The sequence below is a fragment of the Danio rerio genome, chromosome 1 (assembly GCF_052040795.2).
Source record: "Danio rerio strain M-AB ecotype USA chromosome 1, GRCz13ab, whole genome shotgun sequence".
Classification (NCBI taxonomy): domain Eukaryota; kingdom Metazoa; phylum Chordata; class Actinopteri; order Cypriniformes; family Danionidae; genus Danio; species Danio rerio.
Window position 1 is genome coordinate 40,279,489 of NC_141021.1, and position 20,233 is coordinate 40,299,721.

Sequence of the window (20,233 nt, forward strand, 5' to 3'; positions counted from 1 at the left end):
GAATAATGGATAGGGTTCAAAAGGTCTTGCTGACGGGGACAGAAGAGCCATAGCATAGGAAACCCACGTAAAGACTTCCTCTGCCAGACGCTAATCCCAGACTGACGGCAGGTTTTAGACCCTTCATGGTTTATTCAGAAAGCTGAGATAGGTTAATTTCAGTTCGGCACGAGGTCTGCTCCAGAGTAAAGGCTAGTGTAAATATGCAATAGTCACTGGCCTTAAAATATAAATGTGCTTTTGCTCACGGAGCTGAAAAAAGGGATATTATGTTTTTGACATTTAGTTTATTAACATTAATATAAAAAAAAAATTATGCATTTACACACATACTGTATGTACAGTATGTGTGTTTTTTAAATCTGATTGGCTAAGAGCCATGCAATATTCTAGTAATAACAGCCTCTTCACCCATGTATACTCCGCTGGAAGCCTTCCACATGGAAGACTAAACTCGTTATAGTTTGCCAAACACTGCCACATAATGTAGTTTTGAGACATTGTAGTTCAGAATAGTTGTTAAGGTTTTACATGTGTGGTTTATTTACAATTTCGAAGATGAGACTTCCAGTGCCTCAGTAGTCATTCATTTACCAAGAGCACCCTTCTGATTTGTTCTAAGGTATTGTGGCTATGCATATATTTTACCCAGCTGCCATTTTAGAAAACGAAAGCAAGTCTTTGGTGGGAAGAAACCCACCAAAGTATAAGATCAGCTCTGGACTACAAACCTCTAGTTGTTGCCACAATTTCAAAGTGCAGGTATGGTGTAAACATCACTTTAATATCATTTAATTGAGTTTAATTTAAACCAAATCACAATAAAATCACAAGTAAAACGCTTAAGTGTCCTCCTAGGCTTCAGATCACGGCACCAGGTAAACACTATTGAGTCACTTCACTGCTTTAGCCATCAGTTCTTAAACACCTCTGATTTTCCATATAAGGTCATCAGTTCACTGCTCTCCAACAAGTCAAAACACAGATACAGGGACACTGGAGCGTTTTAAAGCCGCGAAGATCTGTCAAGTCATCAACGGATCGCTCGTCTGTGGTTACACTCAGGTTAACATCGGTGAAGTGCAGTAAACTGATGAGCTTCATGTCCAATTAGTCATTCCTGTCGAGCACTGGTGAATACTATGGCAAATCTGTGGTGCTTAAGAATGCACTCAGTGGCACTTAAATGTTAGCAGGAAAATACCTTTTTTATTTCAAGATCGAAATTCAGTATCGTGACAAGTCTAATATAGTTAAACAATCACTTCATTAACTTGAGTTTGATAAATGGCATCTAAAATGTGTATTTGGGAAAGAAAACTTTAGCTAACTAGTGCCATTTCCTTTAACTTAGCTGAAAATGAGGTTGTATATCCCTTCTTATTTTCTTATTATCCATTCAGAACAGGCCTTCTGGTTACTTGGAAGGCAGTTGATATGATAAAATTGTGTCACTTTTTTTTTTTTCTTAGCTGATAATATATATGTACAGCCAGGTACACAACAACATGCCATCGCAGACACTGTTCTTACCCACCGCAGTCGCACTTTTGCTTTTAAAATGGTGGCTGCGTGAAATCCGTCTATAGTGGTTAATTGTGTAACATAATTAAATTTTGCTAAACCAAATGACAGTATTAAAATATGTCACTTATCTTAGCTGATAATATATGTGTATAGCTTTTTTTCATATCAAACAGATTTGACTGTAATATAACAATTTAATGTTGTTGTTTTTTCTTTATATATACAGTATTAATTATATTCAAAAGCTTGGCCTTTATTCATTTCACTGATTGTTTAAGAGATATACTGTACTAGTGTATGGCCTTTTTAACTTCAGCTATAAGTAATTATATTTTTTTAATATATTAGTATACATTTAATATAATGTCTTGCATATTAATTTAACATAATTAAATGGCTTCATGGGTTGCTATGAGGAACAGGGCCGCCCCATCCATAGAGGCGACCTAGGTGGCCGCCTAGGGCGGCAGTATAGAGAGGGCGACATCCTCGCGGACACCTCCCTTACCACCCGCATCCTCAGTTATGTCCGCGATACCTCCCTCACCACCCGCGTCCGCAGATATATTCGCGCATAGACGACAGAATAGAGAGGGCGGCGTCAGCGACACCTCCATCAGCACCCGCGTGTCCTCAGTTATATCCGCGCATAGGGCTGCAGAATTGAGGTCCGCGACACCCACGCGTCCTCAGTTATATCAGCGCATAGGGTGGCAGAATAGAGAGCGTGGTGTCCGCGACACCTCTCACCCTCCCTCCTTACCTCAGCACCCGCGCGTCCTCAGTTATATCCGCGCATAGTGCGTTGGAAAAGAGGTCCGTTGCACCTCACTTAATTTTTATAACCGGTCACTTTCGTTTTCACATTGGGGTTGAGGGCGGCATGATCGTCCTCTGCCTAGAGCGGCAGTTCAGTTTGCTCCAGTTCTGATGAGGAAGACAACTTGTTACAGTATATTTTTCAGTTTTTGTCCACAAATGTGAGTTCACATTAGCTTTGCATCTCATGCACATGACGATTCCCCCATCAGGGGAGGAGAGGGGTGCAGATGGATTGGGCTCGTACAGTCTCATAAAGATTCATAGTCAAGCTCGAGGGGGATTAGATGAATAAAAAGTTCACTCTCTGCTTACTAAAGCTGCGTCCCAAATGGCACACTATACACTATGCACTCATGCACTATGTACTTATGCACTTACACACTCAACAGGATAGTATATGTATGTAGTGCTGTCCCAAATGGCACACTAATGTTTTTTTAATAAGCGGAAATTCAAACCGTTTCCCTGATGACGTTTGACTGTTGCCAAATCAGTGAAATAAACGACTGAATTATCAAGTAATACCTGCCGTGAGTATTGCCGCATTTACCATCCGGAGGCGCTATAATCACTCTCGTAGGAGAATTTTGCTTTCACCATCCAAAATAAATAAAGTTATTCAACATGTGCGTCCGATCGCTCCGCCCCTTCCGCTACGTAAGCAAACCTGCGGTCGTTGAGTGCGTGAAGTGTCCATCATTACACACTTCATTTTAGCGGCTGAATGAGTGCATCATCCGGGTAATTAAAGTGCACTTATTATTTTGAGAGTTTTCAATGTGAACACACTACTTACACTATTTATACTACAAAATGGCGTAAAATAGTGCATAAGTATGCGATTTGGGACGCAGCTTAAGTCAGTGTTTTTTTTTTTTTTTTGGACATTATTAGCAATGGGGCTAAGGAAGCATAATTAAATACAGCTGCACAATACAGCCTCAAACTGCTTCAAAGACAATCCACTCCAGTCCCCGGTGCCTAAATTTAAAAGTAAATATGGAGAAATCTCAGCCTCCCTTCAGTCTTTCTACACATAGATAAAGTTTTATGAGGAGTTAGATGCCTCTTCATCGATTGAGGCACAAAGAGTTACAGTTCAGTCAGCCAACTTTCTTTTATCTTGTGGTCTGTCAGCTGTTATCTTCAGAATGCTTTGTACTGGATGTTTGAAACATATTCTGTTTGCATTCAGTGCACACAATCTTTTTGTTTTATTACTTGTTTCTGTGTTGCTCTTGTAAATGGACATGGATGGACACTCTTAGTCCTTGTGCATCCTGGTTTCACTAAAATCACAGGCAGAGTACATACTGCATAGATAACTCTTTACAGTAATTCAAAATCCATTCATTATGCTTTCCATCCTGGCTTGCTTAGGCTCCAGGCGACCTTCAGCAGGCTTCGCTGCACTGTAACAAATTGCTGTAGTTTTTACAGCAAAATTATACAGGAATTTATTGTTTTAACATTTCACAAGTTATTATTGTAATTCGCAATGCATTATGGGTTAAACCAAGAGTTACAGTTGTTAACTGCAAATTTCTACAGGGACTGTAAATTAATTTACAGGTAGGAGGTGTGTCAATGTAGATTCTGCGTTTTTACAACAACATGTTGTAGTGTGGAATTATGGGATTTCGCGGGCTGATGCAGATTTGAAATATGGTGGACTGGACAAGCGGGAGAAAACAGAAGGCATTATTCGTTAATTTCAAGGTAAGTTCATCATATTAACGTCTATAAATGATAAACATATCTTCTTTTGTTTATTTCATGCAAGCGATTCATTAAACATGTAACAATTGTTAACGTAATGATTTGTCACACTGATATCACGGCATTTTAATTATATGTAAAAGTTCCAATCGTTTTAAACTTATTTGTTTAGTAAAGCAGAGTGTCGTTAAATTAAAATGTCTTCTTTAGTCGGCAAATAAAGCCGTGCATGATGCTAGTTAGGTTGCAGGATGCAGTACGAACCCAAACGACAAAGGCAAGTGACTAAAAACATAAGTCATTAATGCTGATGAATAATCGTATTGTTTTAATACCATGTTTTTCACCTGTCGTCAAGTGTTTTTTTTTATTCGAGCATGCCTTAAGTTAGCAGTTTGGCTAGCGCAACGTGAGAGTTTGTAAGGCTAAGTTAATGTTACATTATGCGGGCAGTCAGATTCGAAAAACAAACAAATATAACGTTAATGTTTTTATAGCTGGCTGCTGGATTTTGTTGGATCGATCATTTAAATGTAATTTGCATGTTTCGATTTATTGATGTGATTTGATTTGTGTACAACGTGATATCAGTGCATTTAGATGTAAAAGTTCCGATGTTTTAAGCTAGTTTGTTTTGCTAGTACGTTAAAGGAGATTGTAACTCAAATGTAATATCTTGTTTCAGGAACTTTGGTGAAAAAATCAAGACGTGGTGAATTAGGTTGTTGGAGGTGACTCGAATCTGATCGATAAAGGTAAAACAAACACATTAAAACATTATAGCCCAAGTCTAATGCTAATGAACTCAACGTATTGCCACCGTGTTATCGTGTTTTTGTCGTCATGTTGTTAACGTTAGTGTATTAGCTTAACAGTTTGAAAAGCGCCACATTTTTCGAAGGGCTTGTGGCTAAACATAATAAACAAAAGTTTTGTTTTCGCATCACAAATATAATGTTTTCATAAATTGGATGCTGGATTCACATGTTGGATTTTTCCATTTAATTTTACTGTTTCAATTTCTGTTTTGAATTTGCAGAAGGAACGTTAACAAAGCTCTGTGGCGTAACAAAATTTAACTTAAAGCAGAAAACGCAGCGATAAGATAATAGGCTATTGGTCCAAATAATTTCCATTCACTTACTACACTTAATTCAGATGAATATAGACGAATAATGTATCTCTGTAAATTATGTCAGCACGAGAGCAAAACCATTCTTGGTTATACTCAGCATATGAAAGTGCACAGCAATTTTCCATACTGCTCCTTCACCTGTGGTGTACCTGACTGTTGCCGTGTGTTTACAAAATTTGCAGCATTCAAATCTCATCTATATAGAGACCATAAGGGGTATCAAAAGTCACATAGAGGTGGCAGATTTAACCAGTCAGACATAACTTTAATCTGCCAGATTGAATATTGTCTTTACAAATGTACAAGTCTGAAGGATTTGATTAGGCATTTAAAAGATCATATAGATGAAGGAAGGGAAATAAAATGCCCTTTTAAAAGCTGTGTGAGGACATTTTGCGTAAAATCCACTTTTGCTTCCCATATCTCAAGAACACACAAAAATGATCAACCTGAGCACCTGCATGATGCAGTTTTAGCAAACCCATCACAGCTTGAGTGTCAACCCTGTACATCTCTAGATGAAAGTGAAGAGCCTGAGCCAGGTGAGATTTTTGAAAGCGTAGATGAAGATTTATTTCTGAAGAATTTGACTTTGTTTTATTTGAAACTTCAAGCAAAACTTCTATTACCTTCATCTGTAATTCAAACAATAATTGAGGAAGTCCAAGGAATACATGATTTAGCTCAGGCACATGTTTTTCTAAAACTTAAGGATAAATTGTCTGAACATGGTGTTTGTACTGACACAATAATAAATGTAATTGAAGAACTAAAAAAAAATGACATGCTGAAAGCAGGCAATTCTGTTTTGCGTACAGATCAATGTCGCAAAACAGTCTTTAAAAACAACTTCAATTATATTGAGCCAGTTCCTGTGTATTTGGGTACTAATGACTTGGGGAAGGATTGCTTTGCACAGTACGTGCCTATAAAAGAAACTCTCAATGCCCTTTTTAAATCAGAGGAATTCAAAAGGCAATATGAACTATCTCATTCTCGCTTACCAAAAATGGATTTGTTTGAGGACATATGGGATGGACAAAATATTGCTAATAGTGCCTTATTTAAAATGGACAGTTCATCTATAGCATTGATCCTTTATCAAGATGCTTTCGAAGTTGTAAATCCTCTGGGATCAGGTCGAAAAAAACACAAGATTTTTGCAGTTTATTTAACACTTGGTGATATTTTACCACATAACAGATCAAATATCGATCAGATGCAGCTTGTTCTTCTCTGCAGGGAACAGGATTTTAAGTGTTTTGGACAGGAAATAGTTTTTAATCGATTGATTAAAGACCTAAAAGACCTAGAGGACAGTGGCATTGTACTGAAGGATGGCAAAGTTATTAAAGGGGCTCTGTGTGCAATAGCAGGAGACAACCTTGGGTCGCACGGTATTGGTGGTTTCCTGGAGAACTTCAGCAGAAGTACTTATTTTTGTAGATTTTGTGATGTAGACAGACAAACATTTGAGTGCAGTCCATTGTCAGAGGGTTCAAAAAGAACAAAGCTGTCATATCAGCAAATTATAAAAGACCTAAGAGAAACCAACTCTGAATCTGTATTTGGTATCAAATTTGACTCTGTATTCAACCAACTGCTTTATTTTCATGTTTGTGGGCCTGGTCTTCCACCATGTCTAGGTCATGATCTTTTTGAGGGTGTTGTTTCCAGTGACTTGGCATTGTGTATCAACCACCTGGTAAACAAAGGGAAGCATTTCACTTTTGAAGAACTGAACAGAAGAATAAGTCAGTTTACCTATCTTGGTAGTGAAGCAAATGACAAACCTCCGGAGTTTTGTCCAAATAGTGAGAAGTTAGGTGGGCACGCAGTCCAAAATTGGTGCCTGTTGAGAGTCCTTCCTTTGTTGGTTGGTGACAGGATAAAAAACCCAACCGAATGTAGTGCATGGAACATGATTTTGCTTTTAAGAGAAATAGTTGTTCATGTGTGTTCACCAACTATTACAGCTGATCAGGTTGCTTATTTGGGTGTCCTCATAGAAGAATACATCCAGTCTAGAGTGGAACTATTTCCAGGTTTTCCCCTTAAACCTAAACATCACTATCTCTGTCACTATCCAGAGCTCATAATCCAGTTTGGCCCTCTAATTCGTCTTTGGACGATGAGATTTGAAAGTAAGCACACTTACTTCAAACAGTGTGCAAGAAAATTGCACAACTTTAAGAACCTGTGTGCTACTTTAGCAGAGAGACATCAACTTTTACAATCATACTTAAGTGCTGGGAATCTTTTTCCACCTGTAATTCAGGTAGGAAGAGGAAATGAGTTTTATACCAGTGACTACAATGACAACATCAAGGCAGCTACTTCAGCATTCAGTTTCACTCATGAATCCACTGTAGCTGCAAATGAAGTCATTTACAAAGGCACAAAGTACAAAAGAAACATGTACGTTGTACTAAATCAAGATGAAAAAGGTCTACACATAGGTGAGATTCAACTGATTTTAATTCATTGCAATGAATCTGTCTTCTTTGTTGTGAGGAGGCAGCAGGCTGTGAAACTTGTTGATATGGGTGTCCATTGCATAGTAGAGAAAGTTGAAGATTCTAACTACCTGTGTGTAAAACAAGAGAATCTCCTTGATTATTATCCATTAGCACAGTACACGATGAACGACTTACCAGTGATTGTTTTCCATCACTCTTTTCCAGATTTATAAAGGCATGTCCACGTTGGATGAGGACGTACGAGATGCTGTATTGGCAGTCCTACCTGGGCTATCAGAGGAGAAACTAGTGTCTCTTTTGAACAAATTGGCAAGCATAGGAGTTGAATCCAAATCTGACTTGCAGTTTGTTAAAGAGGACGATCTTCCTGATCACATCACACCAATACAGTGTCGTCGGCTCCTCAATGCATGGAATATAGAAGGTATGCCATAGTCATCTTTATGATGACTGGTGCAAAATTGCTTGACATTACAGATTGATTGGTATACTTTGCATAGATAAAATTTTCTCACCTACATGTTGTCTCAAACACATTCAACATTTCCTTTTTTATGTGTGGAGCAGTAACACAGTTTTATTTATTTATTTTTTTAATGGAGAAATGTGATTTTGTTTATACAGTGCATGTCAATGTGGCCCAATTCATTCCAAGTTAAATAATAAGAAATTAGTCATCATAAAGGTAATTAAAAGCATCCATGTAACATAATAGAATATTTTACTGAAGACAGTTTAAACTGTTTAAACTTAGTTTAATAATACGTGATTAAATTGGATTCAGATAAATAACCTTCATGCTTTTATTTCTTATTTGAAACTGAACAGTTTAAGAGCCCAAGTAAGGACCCTGTTGACTTGCACTGTATAGATGTAAATCACAGTTATTTTAAATTTATTTGTGTTCCACTGAAGTAAGTTGTGTCTGAGACAACATAAGGGTAAATAATAAATAGCTTGAACTATGTCATTGTTCATAGTTGATAGGTCCTGAACTGTATTAAGATATTAAGGGCAAATGTTTATTTTTTTTTGTGTTTTTTTTTTTCAGACAAAACAGTTTGTGCCAAAGTATCACCTTTAGAATCCACAAACATAGTCTTTGATGTATCACCAGTAAACTCACCATCTTCAAATTTCAGTTCCTCACGTACACCAAGTGTCTCTAGCACAAACAGCTCCAGTTCAACTGTCGATTTAACTGTATGGCCTGAAAACTTTGAAGTTCCATGGAATCGGATGTCTTCTGGTATTAAAACTGCCACTGCACTGGGTAGACGCCCCACAGCTAAAGAACGCAGAGAAATGGTGAGAATCATTGTTGATGAGATGAGACAGACAGAGTTAAATCCATCAAAATCACAATGTCTGATTGTTGCAAAGAAGATTGTTAAACAGTACCCACAAAGCTTTGCTGATGTTTTGAAAGATGGCACAAGAATTGGGACTGGCTATGGATCCCTTTTGATACAGCTAAAAACAAGAGTGGAGCATGTTAATCGTGGCTGCTCATTTTCGAGACGCAGGAAACAAAAAAAGACCTCAAATTCACCACCCGAGGACACTGGACCAGGGCCTACTGACCAGTATGGATGTGTAAGGTGGCAGCCTGAGTGTCCTGTTGATGATACTGAAGAAAGTCTCCAAGAAAAGCAGGAAGAAATGAAGGACCTCTATAGTTGTGAGGGGCCAGCTGGAGCTCAAAAAGGACATCTAAGTCAATTAATGAAAGCTACATACTACCTCCAACGTAAATCGATTAATGCCTGTCCACCACCATCCATTGCTGAGTTGAAAAATGAGTGGCCATATCTTTTTACACCCAAAGAACTGTATAGCCACTTTAAGTCACTTACCAACATCAGCATTTTGGAAAGACTTGAGAAGTCCATGGAAGAAAAAGGAAAGATGATTCTTCAGTTTTTCCATCAAAAGCCAGCAGGGACCAAAACAGATGAAATTCAGCGAATACTTCTGAAGTTTGATGATAGTGGAGCTTCAAGTTTCATTCCATGTGTGGTCCTTGTGCTTCTGTCACACTTTAAAGAAAAAAACGATGCACTGATTCTTCAGACGGATGTAAGTCTTATAGTGTATTTTTAAAGTACATATTTTGTTCTTATAACCGAAAAGTAAATGCATTTTAATCAAACCCCCCCCCCCCCTCTCACTTTTTTCTTGTAGGTGTCAGCAACAGCAGGTGATGTGGAGAAAAGCTTGGTGCTTCCAGACTCTCCAAGACTAATTGTCTTAGGTAATGTACAATGTCCTGTAATAAATCTGTAAATTTATTAAATAAACTTTGCAAGCATTTTTGTGTAAGTGTTGCTTATATATTTATTAATTTTAGGGGACATTCTCACTGCAACTCAGTGGATGCTGAGCATCGAGGGACAAGTAGTTGTTGGTCCACACCCCAATTTCATAGCTGGATTTGCAGCTTTGTTTTCAAGCTACTACAACTTCAATCTGGTGTACCAGGAGCAGGCGTCTTGCACACTCGAATTTGTTCAAAGGTAAGAAAATGACTTAAATAGAAGTTCTGTCATCATTTACTCTTCCTCACTTGTCATAAACATCTTTTAGTTCTCTTTGCTTTTGTTGAACACAAAATAATATATTTTGATGAAAGAAAAACACTTCTAATCATTCACTTCCAGAGTTTTTAGGTTGAACTACACCTTTAATACAACTCAAATGCATTTTTTATTCATTTATTTACCCTCAGGCTATCCAATATTTAGGTGACTTAATGACTTATTATAGTCTCATGCAAAAGTTAAATTATCAGTCTTTGCAAGAAACTAATTATGATGATAACTATTCTACTTTTAAACCATGTACAGGATAAGCCAGACAACTCTGGAGCTTGAGTTTTCTTTCACAGAAAGACATGTTAATTGTAAATCTTGTGTGAACCAAAATGATTCTTATTTACACACATTGTACCTCTGTTGTAAATAATAAATTCAGTTCATTTATGTTTCTGGTTGCGTGTTCCATCATATGACAGAAAGCTTGAGCTCTGGATTAGTTTGTTATGGCAGTGCTGTACAAACATTTTTTTGTACAAACTGATTGTTTCCCTTCATATGACCACAATATATCTGTTATATCTATCTTTTTATGGTAGTCATTTACTTTCATTATAAAACTCACAACAGACCACAGTATCAGTTAAAACCTTAATTTTCAACTGAAGGAAACTACACTGCAAAAAATGCTTTTCTTACTTAGATTTTTGGTCTTGTTTCTAGTCTAAATATCTAAAATTTCTTAAATCAAGAAGCAATTTCTAGACAAGCAAAACATATTGTCTTGTTTTGAGAAATAAAATGCCAATATTAAGTTAGTTTTTCCTTATCTGCCAATGGGGTAAGCAAAATAATCTTGTTTTTTCTTTTGACGTGTAAGATTATTTTGCTTACCCCATTGGCAGATTATTTTGCTTGTTTTAAGGAAAAATGTAAAATTTAGGAATTTTAAGATATTTGGACTAGAAACAAGACAAAAAAAAATCTAAGTAAGAAAAGCATTTTTGCAGTGTAGTTTTATTTTATTGTAAAGCTCCTGTCTTTATTTTATGACTGGTCTTTTTGCAGATGCTTTGTTGGAATCAATCCACCCACTGGGACCAAGGCAGCCACAGCAAAGATTGGAGGAAAAAAAGGTGGAAAGGTGTCAGAGAAGAGGAACCACACAGTCAATCCTCATGTTTGTACTCTTCTCAGAAAGCTAATGGACTTTGAATGGTTAAGCATGTAAGTGAGTTCAAAGTTCAAATACAGGACTTCTGCAAAATGAACAAACTTGTTATAGACACACATTTATAATATTTTGATTGTTCAAGAACATCTTAAAGCTATTTGTACTTTATTTTTTGAAATTTTGAGAATGTTTTTCAGCAATGTTCAGCAACAGAAATGTTATTTTACAAGTTGAACTCTTAGAGTGCTCTGCTGTCAGTTTTAAAAAAATAGTTTATTACAATTGTTTGTATAGACACGTGATGTTGTAACATTTGGGATATCTTTGGGATATCAAAATATCTTATTTACTGCCACTTTTGACACTTTGTGAATATAGATAATTTTGTTAAAATAAATTGTTTAAATGTGTTTTGGCATAGCTGATTCACTTTATTGAGTTTTAATCAACCCAGAATATTGCTTCAAATTTAAAGTCTTTAACAAAAAATAAATGCTGTTATTACAATAATTTTGCATTTGTTTTTTTTTATTATTATTATTAAAAATGTATAGTGTATGTTTGGTGTATAGTGTAATGCATTTAAAACAACAAGTAATAGATTTGCTTACTGTAAAAAAAATCATGATTTACAGCATTTTCAAGGTAAAACTATTACAACAACATCTTGGGTTTTGGGGTATTTACAAGATTTTATTGGCAACTTTAGTTGCCAGGTAAATACTGTAATGTAGTGGAATTACAAGAAAGTACTGTAATGTAAAATACAAGTTAATTTTGTATTGCTGTAAAAAACACAAGAAAATAATGTATTTCAAATACAATTATTAGCTGTAAATTGATTTACAGTATTTTACTGTAATCTATTTTACAGCAATTTACAACATTTTTACAAGACATTATTGGCAACTTTTTTGCCAGGTAATTCCTGTAAATTCTACAGTAAATTTTTTACAGTGTGTGTTTACTTGTTTTCTATCTTTTCCAACATAAACATCCTAGGGGAAGCATCCGCCAAGCCATGTCCTGAAAAAAATTAAATAAATAAAACATAGATTAGATGATGACAGCATGGTTTGGTAGTATTTCACAAGCCTTCATTTTAATCCACATTGCTTCTAAATCAAATATATGCACATAGTGATGGCGCTTAGAGAAGAATGAATAATGTGGAGTCTTCTGCTTCTGCCTGGATGAGTCAGAAATAAATAATTGATGGGTCTTTTAACTGACCCTCTGTACCTTTGACATCACACTTCCGTCTCATTCGTGAAAGAAAGTCTGCTCCAACAGGCCACTGAACACTATTAGTTTGGACGTTTTTCAGTGCGGTGCTCTTTGTTTTGTATTTGCTTTTCCAAGGTCAAGTTGGAAGTGTATACATACTGGCTTTGCTGTTGATTTATTTGCTGTTGAACAGACAGTTACAATACTATTTACAATACAGATTTTTTGAAAAGAAAGTTTATAGAATGCCCTTTATATATGGATGGATGGATGGATGGATGGATAGGAGGTGACACAGGAGGTTGTGCTGTCGCCTCACAGCAAGAAGATCACTGGTTCGAGCCTCGGCTGGGTCAGTTGGCGTTTCTGTGTGGAGTTTGCATGTTCTCCCCACATTTGTGTGGGTTTCCATGGGGTGCTTCAGTTTCCCCCACAGTCCAAAGACATGCGGTACAGGTGAATTGGCTAGGCTAAATTAACCGTGGTGTATAGTGTGAATGAGTGTACATGGATCTTCCTCAGAGATGGGTTGTAGCTGGAAGGGCATCCGCTGTGTAAAAGCATATGCTGAACAAGTTGGCGGTTAATTATGCTGTAAACTTAATGAATGAATGAATGAATAAATGAATGAATGAATGAATGAATGAATGAATGAATGAATGAATGAATGAATGAATGAATGAATGAATGAATGAATGAATGAATGGATAGGTTGGTGGGGAGGTAAGTAGGTAGGCACAGAAAATATGCAGATAGATAGACAGACAGACAGACAGACAGACAGACAGACTGTGTGACTGACTGACCGACCGACAGACCAACAGCAGAAAGACTGACAGACAGACAGACATATTTTAGATATATAATAGCCCATGTAATATAGCCAAATGACATCATCAAATTAATAAAATATACAGCAAATGAGAAATAAATGACAGAAATAGTAATTACAGACAATATATCCAAAAAATATAACAATTACAAGATTAAAATGTGTTGATTATTTAAATAAGGCAAATGAGTTGATTAACCATTACTAATGGTATACATATATTTTGCAGCCAGTTTAGACCAGTCATTTGTCCTCTCCCAGTATATAGCAAAGTTTTTCTAAGTTGTTTAGATTAAAGAATAAATTATTTAATGTTTCCCTCGCTCTCGCGAAAGAACGCACAACAGCTTTAAAAACAAAGCTGAATCCTGGACATAAAAAAAAAACAAACATGAAACCCAGCCAGGTTTATGTGCCAAAAAGGGACAACTCTGTGGGTCTCTGTGGGTCTGCTGAGCACGTGAGCACTGTCTGTCTGAGGGCTCACAGGTCTCGTGCACACAGAGCGAAATGGGTAAACGAGAGATGATTTTCCACTACTTAATCAATCACGGATGTTCGGTTATATTAGGCGGATACAATATAGTGTAAAAGGATAATAATAATAGTAAAAAAAAAAAAAAAAAGCGTCACTAAATACTTGGGCAGCTGTTAATAGACCCGCGCGGCACGCCCAAGTAAAGTCTATATGTGGAAAGCACTGGATGCAAAGTAGGTTTAGAAAAAGTGTCAGGTTCAGTCTTAAATCGGTACTAAACAAAAAACTACCATTTCCTGCTAACATTTGAGCACTGTTGAGCGTGTTCCTAAACACAGCTGATTGGCCATTGTGTTCACATGCATATGGAAGCCATGAAGGTCATTGGTTCACCATCTCTGTTCGCCGAGTGCAAACTCAGAGACATGGACACTGACCCAGTTCAGATCAACAGACCATGAGAGGATCAGGATCTCTCTAATGTCATCTCATAGATAGACTAGCTGATCTACCTGACTTTGAAACCCGTAAAATTGGTTGTGTTTGCTCTTGGTGCACTTTGCACTTCCATTGCCAATCACAGCCAATCACAGCGTGCAAAGACAAATATATACGAATAGACGTTTTAAAAATTTCAGGACCAATTGGTACCGAACTCGTACCGAAAACTTTTTGACAACCCTAAAGCAAAGGTAGTATTGTTTTAGATGTCTTTATGACAACTTGCCATAACCAAAGCCATCATAACATAACTAAGAAAACATTTTTGTCATAAATATCTCATAAACTTTGTTGTAATTATGGCATTATAATTGTCTCTTAAATTTTAAAACAGTGGTTTCATCAGTATGCCACAGTGTTACAAATTGAATTTGTCATTAAAAAGTCATTAAATATTATTAATACAGTTATACAATTATTTGACAGAGTAATGACACATTTAATGAATCATTTTAAAGACAAATTAATTTAATCTCAGTGAAAATAAGTGAACAGAAGAATTGTAATGAGTTATAATGGCCACAAGTAGATCATGTTGATGACAGATTTGTGACAGGTTACGTTGTCCAAATAATGTCAAGTTGTGATAGCAAAGACATCTAAAAAAAAAAAAAATATTTGCATTTCAAATGACCTAAATGAACAAGTAAAACTAAATGAAAATCTTTTTTGTGTCATGACATGATTATAAAGGTGCCATTACTGTCTTATGAACACCCCTTCAAGTAAAGTGTATTTTAATTTAATAAACAAACAGAACCTAATGAAAAATGTCAAATACATCACATTGGTGGCACAACAAATTTCTATAAAGAAAGCATTTACAGATGAGCAGAGCAGAACTTTTAATCAGTCTGTTTCACTTCACTCGGTTTCGACAGGCTTGAAGTCAATGGGTTCACTTCCAATCTTGTTGAACTTTTATTATGAGTAAGGGCTATTTACTCTTTGCTGTCCAAGACAGAAAGAGCAGCGATGAACATACAGTCAGCTTCTCTTCAAATCTCAAAATGGTCCGCTGAGTTTGTGTTGTTATTGATTTCCTATAAAGCTCTGTTAAGCTCTCAGGGACATGAGGAGTGGAAGTATCGTCTGCAGGTGTTGTCCAGGTCCTATGGTCCAGCCTCAGAGGAGCACAAAGACACTGGGGATTTAAACCTTATTATTATTGCATTATTGCAGGAGTCTTATTGATCGCTCAGGAGAGGAACGCAACTTAATGAAACAGTTGCAGAGGTTTTTCGGGTTGTAGTTTTCTGAGAATTAATTCATAGTATTACATGAGATTTGTTTGCTTTGTAAATGGTTGATTTTTTTTAATTCTTTTTTACTCTTAATTATTTAGATTTCAATTACTTATTTAGACTCTTTAGTTTGACTAAGATCACATAAAACTCTCAGAACTATTTCAGTTTTATTTCTAATATATGTTTTAGGAGATCTTCCTTGCTGCTTTTGCTCTCAGACAGGCAATGTTAGCAATTGCTCGCCAGCATACTGTGATGTGAAACAGCTTGATTCCATATTTAAGGGTTAGGAAACATGATTCGCCGATTTTTTTATTTATTTTTTATTTTTTTACTTTCAGTAGAAAATAGTTTCCCTGCTTTCTTTTTTCCCTAAAGGTTGAACCATTGATACCTTCACAGTGCTTGAAGGGGAGCATTTGTGAAATTGAAAAGAGAATCATGCTGAGCTTTTGTTGGTGAGTGCACTGGAAAAGACAGACAGAAATACTGTCTCCAAAGGAAAATCTGCAGCCATTATTACACGTGAGGAGTGCAGATAGCAAGTCTTCTTAAGGAAAAAAAGAAAAAAACTTATATTGGGACTTCTATTCATATTGCCACTCTGTAAGTGGAAAAAAATATATAAAAAATGGTTTGTTAATTATTACACTGCACACATTTTAGAGAGCCAAAAGAGTCACTTAAAGCTAAGAGAAATTGTGAATTTTCCAGGCAATGGTCTGTTCTTTACCAAAGAGTTATAACATTTCATCAGTACTGAAGCACAAAAAATGTGAATATAAATTGTTGTTACCTGAAGCAAATAGTCATTTGCATCTACTATGGACCCTACAAGATCCCTTGAGTCGTCTAATGCTGCATTCACACCAGATGTGGATGAAGTGTCAACCACGAGACATTTACATGTTGTCAGTCACATAAATGCGGTAGCACGGATAACGCAATTCGCACGAATAAAGTGGCACACGTTGACCACCTTATCGCGTGTATCGCTTGAGTTAGAAAATATGAACTTCTGCGGACATTCGCCCAGGTTTACTATGAGCTTGCTCTTGTAGGGGTTGTGATAATGATGTAGTGCCTGTTGTTAATGTGTCCCGAGGGGAAATCCTTGCCAACACCAGACAACAGCTTATCAAACTGGGCTTGGCACAGTTGGAAGCACCGCTGAAAGCCTCCATCATCCAGAAATAGTTTCTGGAGAAGTTGAACTCACAGAACTGAATGCATCTCAGAAAGAATTTAGTAGACTCAGACATGACGCCAAAGGAATCTATGATTTTTTCAGCCTCCTTAAAGCACATAAAACAAATAAAGCGCATCTATTATCTCAATAAAATCCATGCCATGCCATTTAGCAATAAAGCTACAGTAGAGTCACCAGGCAGAAGAAGCTCTGCCCACATATATTGTAAAGTGAATTTGATGCGTGAATGAAGCGAATTTAACAAACGAATGATGCAGGTAAACGCAAAATGTTGACACCTCTATTTACTCATGAATATCGCGTGTTATTCACGTGTGCCACATCTGGTGTGAACGCAGCATTAGTTGTAAGGTAAAGCGGCCATGTGTAAAAATCCTAGATGCAAATTAAAAACAAAACAAAAACAAAAACATGATTAGGCAAAGCAGCGATTTTCATGCACATCTTGTCAGGGAAGCACAGTGTGGTCTGTAGTAAATCTCCTCAGAGACCAGAGGGCGCTCTCACAGACACCCACACACCCCTCCAAATACACAAGGAGAAACCCATGAAATTCCCTGGGGAAATATCGGATGCTGAATAAACTGTTGATGTGACTCCTTTCATTGATTCAGCTTGACTAATTGGAATCATTTCACCAAATGATTTACTGTATTGCAAACATTTTACGTGAAACCCATGATACAGTATTATATTTCATAACCTCTCCTGCAACATTTGCTACAAAGAGCCAGTAGTTCATTAAGAAGCTACACAAACTGAATGATTATCTTGCAGAATGATTGCATCAATGTCATTATTAACTGAATAATTAGAATTTGATTTTAAAACTAGTTCTGCATAGGTTATCAGTGTACTATGGCTCCATCTAAATGGTTTCACTTGAGAAAACTGACTTTTCTGACAAAATGTGCGCTCATATTGACTTTTAATCAAATTGCTCATACATATGTCAGTAGCTGAGGGTTAATTAGTTTGAGTGCCATTTTTAAATCGACACAATGTTTTCTATCACTTGTAATCTATGTGCATCTGAACTAAGGTTTACAACATGTACACAATATTATCATTTGTAATCTCTATGCACATTACAGCAAATTCTATAAAAGTTATTCTCCATCAATACAAACTATAACACGCTCGACAATCATATTCTATTTGCTATGTTTGGATGTCAATGTAGGTTCGCAAAACCTATACGATTAATAGCAATGCAAAATTGATGCCATATTTGGTGCTCCTGCATTGCTAGTAAAGCTGAGACCTATTCAGTGACGTCAGGCCTGGGTCTATGGAAAAAATCTCTGGCGCATAGAAAAGTCTCGACAGATGAACCAGTTTTGATCTGGCGATATGAATATATAGCAATATGAAGTAACACCCAGGTCATGCTGGTGGAAAAGCGGTAACAGATGCGTAACTGGATTGAGATCTGAAAGAATTTTAGTGATTCAACACTTTGAATTCTTCACCAGTTTTCCTGGACAGTATGTGCAAAGAGTGGCACTGTGATGCAAAACATTTATTCTGTAATCATCAAATCAATTTTATGTGCCTTGTGCCACAGTAGGTGTCCTTAGCCCAGATTGGGTAGCCTTCATTGACTTCAGACATTGGGTATCACTTCTTCAACATCTTATGGTGAATTCTGACTACTATTTATAGGGTTCAACTTGCAAGTTTTCCTGTTTCTGAAATATTGTGACCCACTTGCCTTGACATAACAATGTAGTTGTAGCCTAAGTCAATGATTTATTTTTATCCTTACCATTTCTACTGCATCCAATAAACTAATTATGAAAACTGAATGTTTGTTTGCCATCTAATCTACCCAGCCCTTAATGTGTGGCATGGTTAGATCTGCTTCACCCATAATGGGTCATAATATGTTGGCTTATTTGTGTATTTGATTCTGTTTTATAAATATCTCATTTTGATTTTGGTAGAGGAAACTGCAGCAAATATTTAGTGCATCAGCAAAATGTCTGAATAAAACTGCAAACTTGTTTGACAATATAGTACATTGAGAGAGTTAAAAACGTATTGAAATTGTTGATAATATTTGATTATTGACTTAGATTGTGTTTTTTATTTATTTATTTATTTTTAGGTTAAAGGTGCCTTATACTGCATTGGTTTAATAACTTAAATTTGATTTCTGATAACTACATAGTAGGTTTATAGTTTCACTCTGATGTGCAGCCCTTACACACATACACACACTGCATGATAAATGCTGAACAAAGACAAATAGAAACCCAATCAGAGTAATGTTAACCTATTTTGCTCACGAGATGTGGATAAAGGCAAAATTATAATTAAACTTGATAAAAGAGAACGATAGAGATGTATCACATTGTATTTTTAAGCTATAAAGCAGGGGTCACCAATCACGGTCCTGGAGGGCCGGTGTCTCTGCAGGGATTAGCTCCAACTTGCTTCAGCACACCTGCCTAGATGTTTCAAGTATACCTAGTAAGACCTTGATAAGCTTGTTCAGGTGTGTTTGATTAGGGTTAGAGCTAAAATCTACAGGACTCCGGCCCTCCAGAAACAAGTTTGGTGACCACTGCTATAAAGTCAAAGAAAACACAGCCAAAACTTAATGACACAGATGACAGTTGAGCTAAGTGATTTTGACACAAATCAGCACTCTACACGTGTTTGTTGAAACATACGCTTCCAATTTTACAATAAACATTATAAATTAACAAAAGATACAATAAACATATCTTATGCCTCTTTGAAGTGAAGCTGAATAAATGTATGATCTATATATCTTGCATCTTGCACCTGAAGTACATGTCTGGCTGCGTTTTTAAAATAAAGGCCCACATACTTAGTAAATTAAATATAAGCTATAGAATAACTAATAAAAGAAAACTGTCATTTTTTTCTCACTAGAAAACATTGTTGCTTACCAAAAGCAGTCTGAGGTGTGCATGTCAATGATCTCTGACCTACATGATTGTGGGTTCTCTTGATAATGTCAGGTCCGGATAAATAACCTAAAGCAGTCATACATGCAAATGTGGAAGGCGTGGCCCGTCAGTCTCATCACAGTTTTTTTTGTCCTCTGACTGGCCCTTTGTCCACTGGGATTTTACACTCATGGAATCGCTCGTAAACAATGGTCTCTGAGGCTTACGGTATGTCCATTTTCATCTACTGATCTCTTATTATTCTACTATGCCTCTGTATTCCCAGATTTTCATTAATGGGCACCTTTTGGAGTCTTGGTTGCTTTATTTTGCAGATATTATCATCTTTTAAAAAACTGTATTTGACAGAAAAAAACAAGCAAATCAATATTTGTATTAATATTTTCATTCAGTAAGTGTAAAAAA

The 20,233-nt window shown here is 36.5% G+C and overlaps 3 protein-coding genes and 1 long non-coding RNA gene across 9 annotated transcripts in view; 3 read left to right on the plus strand and 1 right to left on the minus strand.

The window, feature by feature from the left end:
* galntl6 (polypeptide N-acetylgalactosaminyltransferase like 6) overlaps window positions 1-20,233 on the plus strand; it is a 708,600-nt gene that overhangs the window by 519,954 nt on the left and 168,413 nt on the right.
* On the minus strand, window positions 858-14,059 carry LOC147846941 (uncharacterized). The gene is made up of 3 exons (XR_015476730.1): window positions 12,347-14,059; window positions 3,205-3,756; window positions 858-2,660 (listed from the first exon to the last, which is right to left on the minus strand). It is a non-coding gene; the product is annotated as an uncharacterized LOC147846941 (long non-coding RNA).
* On the plus strand, window positions 3,984-11,898 carry LOC147846942 (uncharacterized). 2 transcript variants are annotated; one of them, XM_087237377.1, is made up of 7 exons: window positions 3,984-4,345; window positions 4,754-4,823; window positions 7,888-8,107; window positions 8,735-9,762; window positions 9,868-9,937; window positions 10,034-10,199; window positions 11,286-11,898. In XM_087237377.1, exons 3-7 carry the CDS (start codon window positions 7,900-7,902, stop codon window positions 11,446-11,448), a joined length of 1,635 nt encoding a protein of 544 aa, XP_087093503.1. In that variant the 5' UTR covers window positions 3,984-4,345; window positions 4,754-4,823; window positions 7,888-7,899; the 3' UTR covers window positions 11,449-11,898. The 2 variants fall into 2 exon arrangements, with proteins under 2 accessions (XP_087093503.1, XP_087093502.1); XM_087237376.1 differs by having other exon boundaries at window positions 3,984-4,068.
* On the plus strand, window positions 4,830-8,107 carry LOC147846943 (uncharacterized). The gene has a single exon (XM_087237375.1). It carries the CDS (start codon window positions 5,244-5,246, stop codon window positions 7,893-7,895), a length of 2,652 nt encoding a protein of 883 aa, XP_087093501.1. The 5' UTR covers window positions 4,830-5,243; the 3' UTR covers window positions 7,896-8,107.

Coding starts and splice junctions, on each gene's coding strand:
- LOC147846943 (XM_087237375.1), top strand. CDS start 5,244: ATGTATCTCTGTAAATTATGTCAGCACGAGAGCAAAACCATTCTTGGT.
- LOC147846942 (XM_087237377.1), top strand. CDS start 7,900: ATGTCCACGTTGGATGAGGACGTACGAGATGCTGTATTGGCAGTCCTA. Junction 9,763..9,867: donor CACTGATTCTTCAGACGGAT/GTAAGTCTTATA, acceptor TTTTTCTTGTAG/GTGTCAGCAACAGCAGGTGA. Junction 9,938..10,033: donor TCCAAGACTAATTGTCTTAG/GTAATGTACAAT, acceptor TATTAATTTTAG/GGGACATTCTCACTGCAACT.